General features: G+C 40.5%; 1 protein-coding gene across 6 annotated transcripts in view; it reads right to left on the reverse strand.

The window, feature by feature from the left end:
- ZNF704 (zinc finger protein 704) overlaps positions 1 to 14,208 on the reverse strand; it is a 134,928-nt gene that overhangs the window by 55,192 nt on the left and 65,528 nt on the right. For all 6 annotated transcript variants that reach the window (XR_001877935.1, XM_017834569.1, XM_017834566.1 and 3 more), the window contains exons 3-6: positions 13,315 to 13,418; positions 9,008 to 9,240; positions 5,297 to 5,397; positions 2,427 to 2,688 (exon numbers count right to left, since the gene is read on the reverse strand). Coding sequence is in view for 5 of the 6 variants with exons in the window: in XM_017834569.1 (XP_017690058.1) it covers positions 2,427 to 2,688; positions 5,297 to 5,397; positions 9,008 to 9,240; positions 13,315 to 13,418 (700 nt within the window). In the remaining variant the exon portion in view is untranslated. The remainder of the gene's footprint in view (positions 1 to 2,426; positions 2,689 to 5,296; positions 5,398 to 9,007; positions 9,241 to 13,314; positions 13,419 to 14,208) is intronic.

Consider the following 14,208-nt stretch of genomic DNA (forward strand, 5'->3'; position numbering starts at 1 on the left):
TCTAGTTATCTGGGAGTCTTGTATAACGGCCTTAAAATTCCCTGTCTCTCCGAGATATTTCTTACCCAAGAGAGCTGACAACTATTTTTTTCCCTTCACAGTTCTATTGTTGTTGGCTCATGGTCATTCTGTGCTTGATTAATGAACAAAGGTTTCCTTCTCACATAATTTTCTAACTACCCCAGTTTATAGCAGAAAAATCTCATTAGTTCCCTAGGTGCAGGACTTTGCATGTTCTGACATTAAACTGCATCCAAAACCTATTATTCTCAAGATCACCCAGTCATGTAAGCATGATATATAACTCTGGTACTGCTGACGTCTCCTGAGTTTGTTATCAGCAAACTTTATTGTATTATTTGTGTAGTACCAAAATGATTTAATGAAAATGAGGTCAGGGCCAAGAACAGCTTTTCATTCAACTCCACTAACATTCAAAATAACTCATTGCTGTTCTCCGTGACTTTCCAGTTCTCTCTCTTACACTAAATTTAATCTCTAGCCTAATAAATACTGCTTATATGTTTTAAGATCAAATGCACTCCTTGAATCCAGAAGGATTTGTTCTTCTGTACTGCTCCCTAGACTGTTCTAGTATCATCTTTCTCTGGGGCTCCTCCATTGCAGTTAACCTCAACTGCAGTACTTTCCACAATTTCTTCAATTATTTTTCTATATTTTTCCTCACCTGTAAGACTGGGTCAGAGAAGAGTGTCAGGACTTGCCTGGCTCACTTCCTGTTTATACCTTTCTTACTACAAGTAGTCTACTTGACACTTTCCAATCATACAGGAAACAGCAATTAACAGATACTAATTGTTTAGGATTCCTAGGACCCAGCTTTGGGCTCCATATTTTTTTTTCCTTTTTTAACAGGAATCCTTGGATGAACAGTATTCAGCCTCCCTTATCGAAGTTCCTTGAGCTGTGAATTTTGCCTCCACTCCCAATGAAGTAATTTCCACTTTCTCCTCTGGCTGGTGAGAGCCACCCTGCCTCCTGGCTCTTCCTGCAGGACTGGAGAGATCCTGGCACAGGATACCACTGACCTCTTCTGCAGAAGCTGCCTCATTTGCAAGGACAGCCTGAACACTTGAGCAGGGACCTTGCCTCCTGCTTCCAGTTTGAAAGCCGTGTACAGTGTGGACTCTGTCACTTCTCACTGATGAAATAAAGTATTGAAACCAGAGCAACTTGAAAAGAAGACATGGCTCAGGCACTTGTAGGCTCACGTTGTGGAACACATCAATTCAAATCCAATTTAAACACTTGAATTAGTATTTCCTTAGCCAAGTGCTTTACTCAGAGGCTGCTTATCAAACAGGATGGTGTGAATCTCCAAAAAGCAGGGTAGACTGTCACTACTGCAAATTCCAAATGAAGCAAGACTCTTCTCAGTAGCCTAGACTTGGTGCCTCACTCTCTGAGGCAGGGCTTCAGCTACACTGAGATAAAAGTCTTTCTCCTAGCTGCCTTGATCAGTCCCCAGGTTGGTGTGTTACCTGATGCAGCTTCCACGTGAGATACCAAGCTTCAATGCTCACAAAAGTCTAAAACAAGCCTCTGAATTCTGTATAGTTCCCTCTGGCCTTTTAGTGGGTCTGCTCCAAACACACAAAGGTTTTATTGGCACAATGAAAGTTATTGAATCTGATAAATTTAACAGAGTTCATTTCTCTGGTGCATACACAGGTCATGGACCACACTACTTCAAAGCCTCTATCCCTCTTTTCTCATATGGTATCCACACCAAAACATGTCAAATTTTAGTGCACTTTTAAAATTAATGCTTTCTGTCCAAACTTAGTTGGAAGTTTTGGTACAGCAATTTTTGCCATTTGAAAAGCACTACCTCTAAGAGTAGAAGGATACCATCTATGCCTTTTCTTTCTTCTTGCTCTACTTCACATATGCAAACTGACATCTTACATTGTACAAACCGAGGAAATTAATTGTTCCTGGCATCCCTCAGGCACTTGTCTACAAACACATCCTGTACAAGCAGAGCTAAAATGAAGACTCTGGGAGGGATTCACCTGACTTAATAAGAATTTTTACAATGCAGGAGACCACATCCAAGCATGTCACCTTGGGCCCTCCTTATGATCAGTGAAAAATTAACTAATGTAGACAGTGTGATCACAGAGCAATTCTTCTCAACCTGAAGTATGCACCTATGTGTGGCTGGATAAACAGCACCCCAAAATCTAGAATGGGCACATAAACAAACGAACAATTAGCTCAGAAGCAGACATCTATATTTAAATGAAACAAGCCCCTTGGGTTGCCCTTGAAAACTTTTCAGCCCATTAAAACCCATGGCTTTTTAAACTTGGCTCTTTAAAACCCAAACACTGTGGTCTGACATTTCTTCATTCATTAATGACATCACTGTAATCCCTGGAGCTCACTCTGACTGGCATTACCTGGTAAGCATGGTCCGTGTGTACGAGGTAGAGGTTGGTAGGAGCTGAGCGGCTCAGAGGTGTCATCAATTTAGTCTCAGTTTTGGCACAGGAAGTTTCAGGACGGATTGCATCTTGGGTGGGAAAGGAAGGAGGAGATGCTAAAGATGGAGAGACTGGGGAAAGACTGCTTAAGCCATCAGCTACTGAGTCCGTGTTGAGCCTGATTTCTGTATAGTAAAAATCCTCCTCTCCATCACTGTAGTCAGACTCTCCTATACGTCTGTATCAAGACAAAGAACGAAGAAAACTGATTAAATGAAAGCAAAAATGCCAAGGTAAATTTTAAATTCTAGGTGCATGAGCAAATATTTTCATATTGTCAATAAATTAATATTCGAAGTTTCAACCCTACCTACTTTATCAGCATTCTGGCTGCAGGGAAGGGGCAGAGGAAAAGAAAATCATCTAGTCTGAAGGGAAAAGAAGTAGGAATTACTTTTTTTTTTCTTTCAGTGTTACTCTTGAATAATTCTTTGACCTTGGAGTAGATGTTTGACTCCATTTTAAGTATCACTTTCTCATTCCTACCTATTGTAAAGTTAACAAGAACCTCAACGCACTCTGACTTTGGCAATGACCAAGCAGCCACAGAATGACAGGTAAAGATAAGAGACACAGGCAAGATATAATGTTCATTAATGTTACAGCAAATAATATATAATAAGTTACTTAAATAGACCAAACATAGTTACGGCTGTCATTCACCATAACTCCTTAGCATAACACAAGAATTTGCTTAGAAAACATCTTCACCATGCAACTCACTCAGATACAGGTAGAGAAGGGACTTACACAGGCTAGCTTGCAAGGGCTAAGGCTTTTTGGTCCAGAAGCAGACTTGTTGAAGGAAGGGGTGTAGGTTTCATTGCCTTAACGTTTAATCTGCTGCAGGTTTGAGCGCAAACGCTAGCACTGAAGCAGGCCAGTCAAACCCCTATTTTAGTACATTCATAATCCACACACTATACAGAGGTAACTCACAGCTCACACGTGTATTTCCTCCCCAATCTTCCATACAGGAAATCTGAGAGCCCTAAGCGTCCTCCTGCCTGCATGTCCATATCAGGGCTGAACACTGGGTCTCCCTTTTCCAACGCATGCACCCCAAAACCATCCCCTAGCCAGTTTTTCAGCCTGCTTGCCTGTATACCTCTACCTGAGGTCCTCTCACCACCTTACTCAATAGACTAGTTGAGAGAGCATGGATCCAGCAGGTTTGAAAGGCTCTACCAGAAGTACCATCCATCAGACTGTAACTAGTCACTCACCAAAACTCCTCTCTCCAGCAAAGTTACTAACTCCAAATTCCAGGAAAGTTCTGCTTCTCCCTCTCCCACGCCACAAAAAGGATGTCCCCATAATATAAAGGGCAAAGCTACGTTCCTAACCACATTTTGAGGGAGATTTTCTCTGTTTCTGATACCCTTACTCTTAAGCCCAACAATAACTGCTATGACTTTCTCAAGACTATCCTGAGCTCCACATCAGATTACATCCACGTGGTCACTTTAATTTTTAAGCAGTGGGTAACACAGACTTACACAACAAAGATGGATTTTCACATATATAACAGGAGAAGAACATGAGTCCCCACTGTAACTATATATGAGATAGTTAGGTCGCTCAGTGAACTGCATAGGAGACTTCAGTTGCAATCTAAACCTCTGAAACAAATTTGTATCCTAAAAGATTCATTTGCCTTTGCTTCTAGTCCAAGTAACTTAGCCATGCATCCTGGTTTTGGCTGAATAGTTAATTTTCTTCTGAGTAGCTGGTACAGTGCTGTCTTTTGGATTTTGGATGAGAATAATGTTGATGCTGAGCAATCCTTACTTTTCAGTGAAGGAATTTTCAGTTTCCTGTGCTCTGACAGTGAGCAGGGGCACAAGAAGGCAGGAGGGAGCACAGCCAGGACAGCTGAGCTGAACTGACCGAAGGAATATTCCATACCATAGAATGTTGTGTTCAGTATATAAACTGGGGGGAGTTGGCTGGGAGCCACCAGTTGCTGTTTGGGGATGGGTTAGGCATTGGTCAGTGGGTGGTGAGCAATTGTATTGAGCATTATTTGTTTCTTTTCAGTTTTATTCCTCTCTCTCTCCTTTTCATTAGAATTATTATTATCATAACCATAATTAGTATTATTAATATTATCTTTAATGTTATTAGTTTGTGGGGTTTTTTTCAATCGTTGAACTGTTCCTATCTCAACCCATGAGGTTTATTTTTTTTCCTTCGATTCTCCTTCCATAAGAGAAGGAAGAAGATAGTGAGTAAGCAGCTGCACAGTACTTAGTAGCCAGCTGGGGTCAAACCATTACAATATGGAATTGTGGCTCAGGTTTTTTGTTTTTCAGGTTTCTTAGGTGCTTTGTGGTTTTCAGGGTTTTTTTGGCATTAATTTTTTTTGGTTTTGCATCAATTCAACTCAGAACTGGCGCAAGCATCTGACCTGATGTGAAACAAAGCTGGAAAGTATTCATGCAAGACCCTGAAACATGTCTTCTGCACAGTGTCATCCCAGATGTGATGTGCAAACAGCATGTACCATGTAAATGCCACTGAGCTGTGAGGCTGATAGGGAAGTGCAGTGTGATCTAGAGCTGTATTTGACCTTTCAGGAAAGTTCACAGAACTTCACGAAAGGAAGTGCCTCACTGTTGGAATAAGTGCTCATTTGCCTTGACCCACTACTCCACCAATTCCTCAGAAACCTAGGGATATGAGACAGAAAAGCCAAAGACAATCCAGTTCATCTCCCCAGCCAAGTGCAATTGCTCCCCTGCCAGACCAAATCCTTTAGACTTCCGAAGAGACTGCTCTCTTACCCAAGGTGAATGGTCCGTATGTGTTTCTGAATCCCTGCAGCTGTGCTCAGTACCTTCCCACAGTTTTTCCACAGGCATTTGAACATCACCTTCATGGAGTTCTGAAAATTATGAGTAAATCATGGTTAGATGTATGGAAGTTGTATGGATATTAGGAAATATTTCTTCACTGAAAGGGGTTGGCAGCATCAGAACAGGCTGCCTAGGGAAATGGTTGAGTCACCAGCCCTGGAAGTATTTGAAAGACGTGTTGATGTGTCGCCTGGGGACATGATTTAGTGCTGGACTTGGCAGTGCTGGATTAACAGTTGGGCTCGATGATCTTAAAGGTCTTTTCTAACCTAAACAACTCTGTGATTCTATAATTCTATGAAGATAAAAGAAAAACCAAACCACCTAAAACAGATAAACAGTTACCAAACACTGTGAAGGTTCTTCCAAATTTGTGATGATCTAAGAGTCTCTGTTGAGTGTGTCACCCTACTGAATTCCACAGAATCCCAGCGAAAAGCTGCAGGAGCAGCTTGTGACAAAACTTTACCTCTCTTCGTTCATTGGCAAAGTTTTTCATTTTAAGTTCCAGTTTGTCTCACCACTAAAGGAGGCAGATGATATAAAACTTTCTACACTTCTTTCAAAAAAAGAAAACTCATGAGGACTTCTCTCTGAATGCAAAGCACCTTCTTAAATTCAGGTCTTTCTAAAGCAAGCTCTTATAAATGTTTCCGCTCATGGAATTTGCAAAATACAAAAAATATTGTGCCAGAAAACCATAGCTTTAGCTTCTGCTATGTCAATATTCACCCATAATCTGGAAAAAACTGCTTTTACTGCATTCAGAAGCTGCTGCTATGCTTATTCGGACAAGGGAATGAGAAGCCATCAAGCAGTGTTCACCATGTAAAAGAAAAAAAATGTGCATAATCTCATTTTAATATTATTTTGATATTCTTTAATATAACTTCATTGATCTAAACTGAGTTATCACTGATTTAGAGCACAGCCAACAAGGTTATAAGCATCCCAATCTTAGATGTTTTGAAGACTGGAGAAAACCAGTCTTAATGTAAAGCACAGTGTGTGGTAACAACACAAATGTTGCAGAACTCCATAGATATTTAAAAGCTAATTTTACTCGAAAATGAAACCAATTTTGTACTTTTTAAATTTAAAAAAAATTTAAATAGTTTATACTTCTCAAAAATAATTTTCTCTATTATTACAGAACACATTATTAACACAAGGAAGAGCTTCAAAATATAGTATCGTTATTATGTAATTTTAGTTACATGTAAGATTAGGTGAATGTCTTGAACAAAAGTTGACTGGGTGCTTTCTTCAGTTTGAACCCTTTGGAACTGCATGCCAGTTGATGGTTTCAGCATTTGCTAGAAAGATGATGGTTAGAATATAACTTACAAAAAAATAATCTCAGCTGATGGGCTTTCTAAAATATAAGTTGATTGCAGTAACATGTTCTCATAGTTACTTCTCGGTCTAACATCTGTTTGAAAGTATAGTTGCTAAGGGATTTGGGACTTGAGGTTTATATGAAAAATACCTACTTTGGAATAAAATTGCAAAATTCCATCTCTATTCTTTTATTTGATATTACAACTATCATTCAAATAGATACAGAATTCTTTTTCCCCTCTCCAATTAAATACAATCTATCTAGCAATTTTGACCCACACTTTTCTTACTTTTATAATATAATACTGAATACTACTATCAGCTCAAAATCACACAACCAACCACCAACTATGGCAACAAGATGAAGGCCATGCTTATCATTTAGGTTTTAGGAATTCCAGTGTGACATCACGAACACCCTGTGCATCTTTATGAACACAGCATGGTTTAACATCCATCCCCAGTTTGAGGGTAAGACCATTTTCTTAGCTTCACTGTGGTTTTGATGCCATAAGATCCTTAACTGTCAGTGCTAGGAGTTTGCAAAAACCAGTGTATTTTAACATAGTCAAGTGAGAGCTCACTGAGTAGAAATAAAGAACAAAACCTGTGCTTCAATTTCTGACTAGTTCAAAAATTGCCTATTCAGGTTTAATGTTTTATTTAAGAAAATAATGGAACATAAATGGTTTGGTGAGGAATAACTACATTAGTGGAAACTTTCAAGCAAACAACTTTCTTAAGGGGAAGTGTCTCCTAACATGACATTTTCCAAACACGAAATGGAAGAAACTTTAATGAGTAAAAGTAAGGTTACCAATCACTCTATTTACAGGCTTATTCCTTCTGACTTTTGCAGCCCTGAAGAAGAAATAACCCGAACATATTTATTTCAGTTTCTAAAGGTGCAAAGTTGTACTTAGATCAAATATTCTGCTGTGGTCAGAATAAAAAAACCTGCAGGAAAGTAAGTTTATTTATAAAACCAAGTTTGGCATGGAATGTTATTGTTTATCTACATAAAATATTTGCCATACAAAGCAAAATCCCTGTGAACTAGAACAGATAGTGTAATAGACCTATGGTGGGTACATAAATAGAAATATTTGAAAGCAACTTAGAAAACAATAAAGATGGCAGCTGCAAACGCATCTGTCTCATCACAGCTGAGCAGTGAGAACGATGCGACTACGATGAACATTAACCGAGAAGCAGAAGGCAAACCAGCACACTTCTGCACCCCTACTCTCCTGTCCCATATGCCCCCACCTCTGTCTTTAGTTTAACAATCAGCTATAACTTCTAATTTATCATAACAGAGGTGTCCTCCAAAATACTTTTTCTTCTTAGCAAGACACACAAACATTTTAAAATCCTCTCCCACGATCAAGGGAAGAACAGCGTGGGTCAGCAAATAAGCAACTTCTGGAGCAAAAGGATAAATCTGAACAGGTTTAAACAATCATTAAAACTTCTTCCTGCTGGTGATGAAGCAATTAACTGTCTCAGACTGAGCCAGAAACAAATTCACTAAGGGGAATAAATTCTCTGGTTTTTCTCTTTACAAAAAGCCCTTTTTCATCTTGGTATGTAAAAATCTGTCCCGTTGTGTTGGGAGGGATGGAAACTTGGACTAGTGCCATCTCTTTGTTTTCTTTTTCTTCCAGAGGAGCTTGCTTGCTAGCATAAGAGTGCTTTTTGGGGTTAGTTTTGGACCCTTTTTTTTATTTTACATTGTGTTTTATTTAGTCTGCTTTTGCACTCTGAGGATAAATTTGGCCAATGCTAATACTGTATCAAAAGCCATCAAGTTGAGCTCTCTCTCTCCTTCTTTCACTCCATATGTTTGTGCAGAGAAAGCTTCACAGTATTAAGGTATCTGACATGCTGTCAGACAAACAGCACTTCCAGGGAACAAGGAGTATTAAGGTCATATCCAGTTTTTGTGATGACATATAAGGCTGCCTGTTGCATCCTGCACACAGAGGATTTGTCAAAGTAGGACAGAAATCCCATGAATGGCCAGAGGCAACACCTTCTGGAAATTACTCTAGTGTTTCCTGAGCAGGAGGCTCTGTAGAACCTCACCATCTGCCAGGAAATATGTGGTGCTGATGGCAGCATGTGTGTGCAGGAGGTGACCAGGTTGAACGAGACACAGCGAGTAGGCTAAGTACCTATGTTAACTGGATGTCAAGGAAGAATACACATACAGAGCTACTGGGTGATTTCTCACAACAAAATAAGCCTATCAACATCCTGTCTGCCCATGGGCATGGAATTTAACATAAGGCTAACCTTTCTCTTCCTAGGAATGGGTTCATCGAAGAGAAGGTTGCTTGTTTCACCTTCATCAATACCATCATCTGGCTGGGAAGGTGTCCGAAAAGTTTTGAAGCTATCAGCTGACAGAGGTGGAGATGGGGTGGATGGGTTGGACTGGTCACTGGGAGCATTCCAGCTCCAGTATCCACTGCTGCTGGTACTAGAAGGCACAAATCCTCCTTCTTTCCAAGATCCATTCAGGGATTCTGTCAAGAAACAACAACCGTCATTACAAGAGTATCATTGTTTTAGGGCTGAGCTGTTTTTTCTAAGGCTTAGATGCCATGTTGGTAATTAACTGTACCTTCAATAAAGGAAAGCGAAAGCATTGGATGTAGAGAGGACAACCATATCTCTCCCACTGCACACAAATTACATATTCCACATTTGATTTTTCCTTTTTTATTAAAAAAACCCTCAAAGTAAAAGGAAATGCTGGGTTTGGAAAAATAACCTGTTCTGGAGCATAAACAGCAATAAACAGTCAGATATTGCATGCATGATTAAAGGAGAACATTTAAATTGATCTTTAGAGGTCCCTGCAAACCCAAACTATTCTATGATTCTAAATACATCCTCAACTTTTAACAGGAACACGTGACTGTAATGCTCATGAGAGCAAGCTCCACATAGCCAAAAGGAAAGGGGACATACACTCTGAGCCCCAGAACACTAAGCAGATCTGCAAAAACATGATCTTCATCCCAGTATTAAAACACTAAAGAAAACCATAATTACACTCTGTCATCTCATCATCTCTCAGTACACACGCCTCTGCCTACATGAGGTGGTACGTACCCCTTGGGATACCCCATATTCTTTATACAGGTGTATTGATAGGCATTTAGTTTCAGAACTGGAAAATACAGACACTGGATCACCTCCACACCTACTCACTGGAGGAAGTGCCTCCTCACGGCAGCAGCTCCCCTGATATGAGGAGGTAGGCAGACACTCTAACAAACAGATTACACTCTACAGCACTGTGGGTGGGAGTAACAGCACTGCTTGTGCAGTCTGAGGCACAGCCTGAGCCATGCTTCACATGCTGAGGTCCTCAGGCATTAGACATTGGCATGCCACTCTTCCCAGCCCTTAAAGGGCTTTTGGCAGGAGAGGAGTATGTAGGTCATCAGCTCAGCAAAGGCATGGCCTGAGCACATCCAGTGGTGCAGCCACAGGCAGCTCTGCCAGAAGCCCCAGGTTCTTACCGGGCTTGAGCACACGCGAACGGATGGTTTAGGTGCGGCTTCTCGCTAACTCAGGCATTGGAAGCTGTTCCCAATGACACTGTAGTGCCTGAGCATTGTGCAATACCTGACTTAGGAGCTGGTAAGCAAATAACTTCTTATCTGTTTATGAAACAATAGTTAAGCATGAGACTAGTCTTTTCAAGCCAGTGCCTGCCTTTAAGAGTTCTGCAGAAGTCACTCCTTCACTCCTTCTCAATGTCTTACAGGTAAGTTAACTAATGATATCAGCAAGAAAGTAAGCTATCGAAAGCTTACCCCAAAACCAACGAATTTTTGGTTTTTTCCTCCTAATTCAGTTGGTTTTGGATGAAATCCTAAATCATTAACATCAGCTGCTCACAAAACAGAATGCAGTGCCCCCTTGAGTAGGCAGCAGCCAAGTCCCTGAGTTACTGATTTACTAAGCAGGGCCACTCCGCATAGACTGGATCAACCCTCCCCCTCTACCCCTCCAATTCCTCTTTGAAAAAGGACATGTAGATTTCCGGTAGCTAATAAGTTAACATATAAAACTGTCATGTTTTGGCTCATGATTACAGCCTTCATGTGACTGTAATGAAGGTGGGTTTTGTTTCTTATAAGTATTTGTACTTCAGTCTTGTGCCAAAGCCAAGAAATACATCTGGTATCAACTTGTGACCTTAGTGTAGCTTAAAATTTCCATTTCTTAAGAAAAACAAAGGAAACAGCACTCTTTCAACTACTACTTTCTGATATATTTATGGTGGTACTTTGTATTCTCAGGGTTTACAGCTTCTCCTCACCTTGCTGAGAAAGAGATGCAAATCAAAAACATTTTTAAAGTAGTATGGAAAAGGCTGAATGAGGTTGACAACAGCAAAAAACCCTAAACACTGGTTCTCATTAATACTAACAAATCTGTCAATGTGAAGAAGATTAAAATAAAAATAAATGCAACTTACTCTTATTTTGGGGCTCTTTTCACATTGCTGGAGTTGCGTGAAAGAGAACCAGACCAAATATTACTCAGCTGCAGGGGAACAAGGGCCAAACTCTTATCCAGTTTACATGGGTGATCATCCCCAATAATTCCAGCACAGATCTGCCTTTAATATTAATGCTAATGTTATTTTTTTTAATGCTAGGAAAAATTCCATTTGTTTAAAGAAATGTTTCTTTAATTACACTGCTCCTAACTGGCCTTTTTTGGAAAAGCATGTAGAAAGAACTAATCATTAGTACATTTGTTGCTCATATTAGTAGGATCAGAGCCTAGCCTTGCAACACCAAATGGGCTTTATATTATCAAGTGTTTACACTTTTATTTAAGTCCTTAGTACATCTTAGTTAGTCAGGCGAAACTAAGATATTCAGGGAAAAGGTGCCCAACTACAGCTTCAAAATCTTGTCTGTGACTACTTGAAAACATGTGAATTACTTTTTCAGGCTAGTCTTCCCAGATTTTGGGAAACAAGCAGACAAGCTGTGTGAAGAAATATCAAAGAGCACTCAGAATACACCAAGAAATATCAAAGGTAGCTAACAGCCACCATTTACCTATTAGCAATTCAAAAGGCTTGTTGGGAAGCTGAGGTGCACTGCTGTTCCTGACAAGTGTCAGCTGCTCAGACTGTCTGAGGCGGCAAGTACTGCCTTACCCACAGCAGAGCAGCTCCCCGGGACCAGGGATGCAGCGGGGGACAAATCCCTGCCTGGCACATCAGCACAGATCCATCTTCCGCTGTGGTTTTGTCTGTGAGCTGAGCAGCTGGAGAGCAGGTGTGGTTTTATCCTTCTGTTGGCCTCCCCCAGGGGCTGGCAACCTACCGCCCTGAAGCAGGACAGTCACTGGGGATGTCACTGATGGAGGTTTCCCAGGGCTCCTCAGAGCAGTGGTACTCCATAAACAGTTCTGGTTTTCAACACTGGAAAGCACACGAACAAGAGCCACGAGTGTTCATGGCTGGAATTCCAGCTAAATGGATAAAACTTACATTTTCTGGAAATAAATGGAAAAGCCACAGTGTTTGTTTAAAAATGTTTAAAGATGTGACATTTGGTATGAATTCTTTTTAAGAACATCATTCAGTGGATTGCCTGAAGAAATACAAAGACTACATCCCTCTTAATTTGCTTCTCTAAGTATTCCTCAGTCTTCCAGTTATTTACAGAAGGGCATCTAGTGTCTATTTAGCAAGGTAAGTTAAAAGAAGAGCCAGTGTCATACAAACAGCGGTGAGGTATCCTAACAAGGGTGTCCTAATTTAAATTATTCCTTAAAATAGAACACTTGAAAATTTATTGTAACTCCAGTCAATCTTGCACAGATTAATTATATTTAATTACCAATCTCTTTATTACCAAGAACTTTTTATATTTATTTTTATTTGTGCGTCTTCTGCTATACTATAAATGAAGTAGTCTTTAAAGGGGTTACAGATCTGATGGAAGACATCAGGGAGTTACAAAGAGCACAGGAATTGAGGGTCTAATCGTGCATCTGCAGAAGCAGATCTGTTGCTGTACAGACTGCTAGTGCTTGGCCTTTCAGCCAAGTGCTTTGCCTCACTGTGGTTTTGGGTAAAATATAATCTGATTTCCATGGAGTGGAGGACAAGAACAACTGCTATCACACTTACTGGATATGGTACTTGAGGATATGGTTCAGTGGTGAACATGGTGGAGGTTGATGGTTGGACTTGGTGATCTCAGAGGTCTTTCCCAACCTTAACCATTCTACAATTCTAAGATTCTATATGTGCAAATACAAACAAGATCTTCAGAAAATTAGTGTTTCAGTAAGGTCAGGATATCTTACACAGTGCTCATATCCCATTTTTGGAATGGGGCATCTCCCATTTCATAAACTGGAGCCGCTATAGTTACAGAAAAGATTTCATTTCCAACAATGCTGCACCAGAGACTTTGACGAGGTTTGACGAGTATGAACCCCAGTATACCAGAAGACAGCCTTTGTTCTCCACCATGGCCACAAGTCCTGGATGCAAATCCCCAAATGAACGGTCCTGGCACCCCTCCCCTCAGCCCCTGGCTCCGAAGGCTTACCATTGGGTCGGACAGGAGGGCTGCGGACCAAAGGGCTGGTGGATAAACTGGTGAGTACCATGGCTGCTGTTACTTTATCCATGTCCAGTTCTTCTGAAGACTTTCTGAAACACAGTGAGTGGGAGGCAGGAAACACATCAGCAAATATTTAACTTTTTTTAGGTTTTTTTTTAGTTTTTTTTAATACCAGCCCAAACCCTAAGCCAGCACAGCACAGTAACAAAAACAAGCTGCTGCGCAGAGTTCTCAAAGCTTCAGTCTTCTGGCAACCTGAGCATATCAAGTGGCTACTATAAGCGAACTAGCTCAGTAAATAGGAAAGGAAGTGGGAAAAGAGAATACATCTTTGTATAAATTCTTGGGATTATTGTGACCCTCTGTAACTTTAACTTTGTTCTTTATTTTTCAGAATTTCAGCTATTCATATTCTTAGAGCTAAGTGTATATACTTAAGGTGGTTTTCTTTTTCTTGGATGAAGACACAGAGATGCAAAGCTGGATAAGATTAGTAGCAACATTAATAACATAGACTACTCTCTGTAGGGTGAGGAAGAACTATGAACTGGAACTAAGGGATGTGAGTTTGTTGCTTCTGCTTAATGCTATTAACCTTTCCCTACTTTCTCCAAAAGACTGATCCTAAATTTTTCCCAGTCAGACTATAAACCAATTATTTCAAATAATTAGGAAACTGGCATAAAAACCAGGCAGGCGCGACAAGGGTGGGGAGAGAGAGAGAGGGAAGATTTTTTTGGTGGGAGTGATGAGCCATCAGCACAGCAGGAAGAGAGGGGCCCATCACTCTCTTAGCTGGGAACCTGGATAAGTCAGAGCAGAGGACATGGGGAATGGGTAATAAGGAGGGCAGCCAGCTTTCCAGGGGAGGGAGGAGAA

The sequence above is a fragment of the Lepidothrix coronata genome, unplaced genomic scaffold, assembly GCF_001604755.1.
Source record: "Lepidothrix coronata isolate B3197 unplaced genomic scaffold, Lepidothrix_coronata-1.0 Scaffold235, whole genome shotgun sequence".
In the NCBI taxonomy this organism is placed as follows: domain Eukaryota; kingdom Metazoa; phylum Chordata; class Aves; order Passeriformes; family Pipridae; genus Lepidothrix; species Lepidothrix coronata.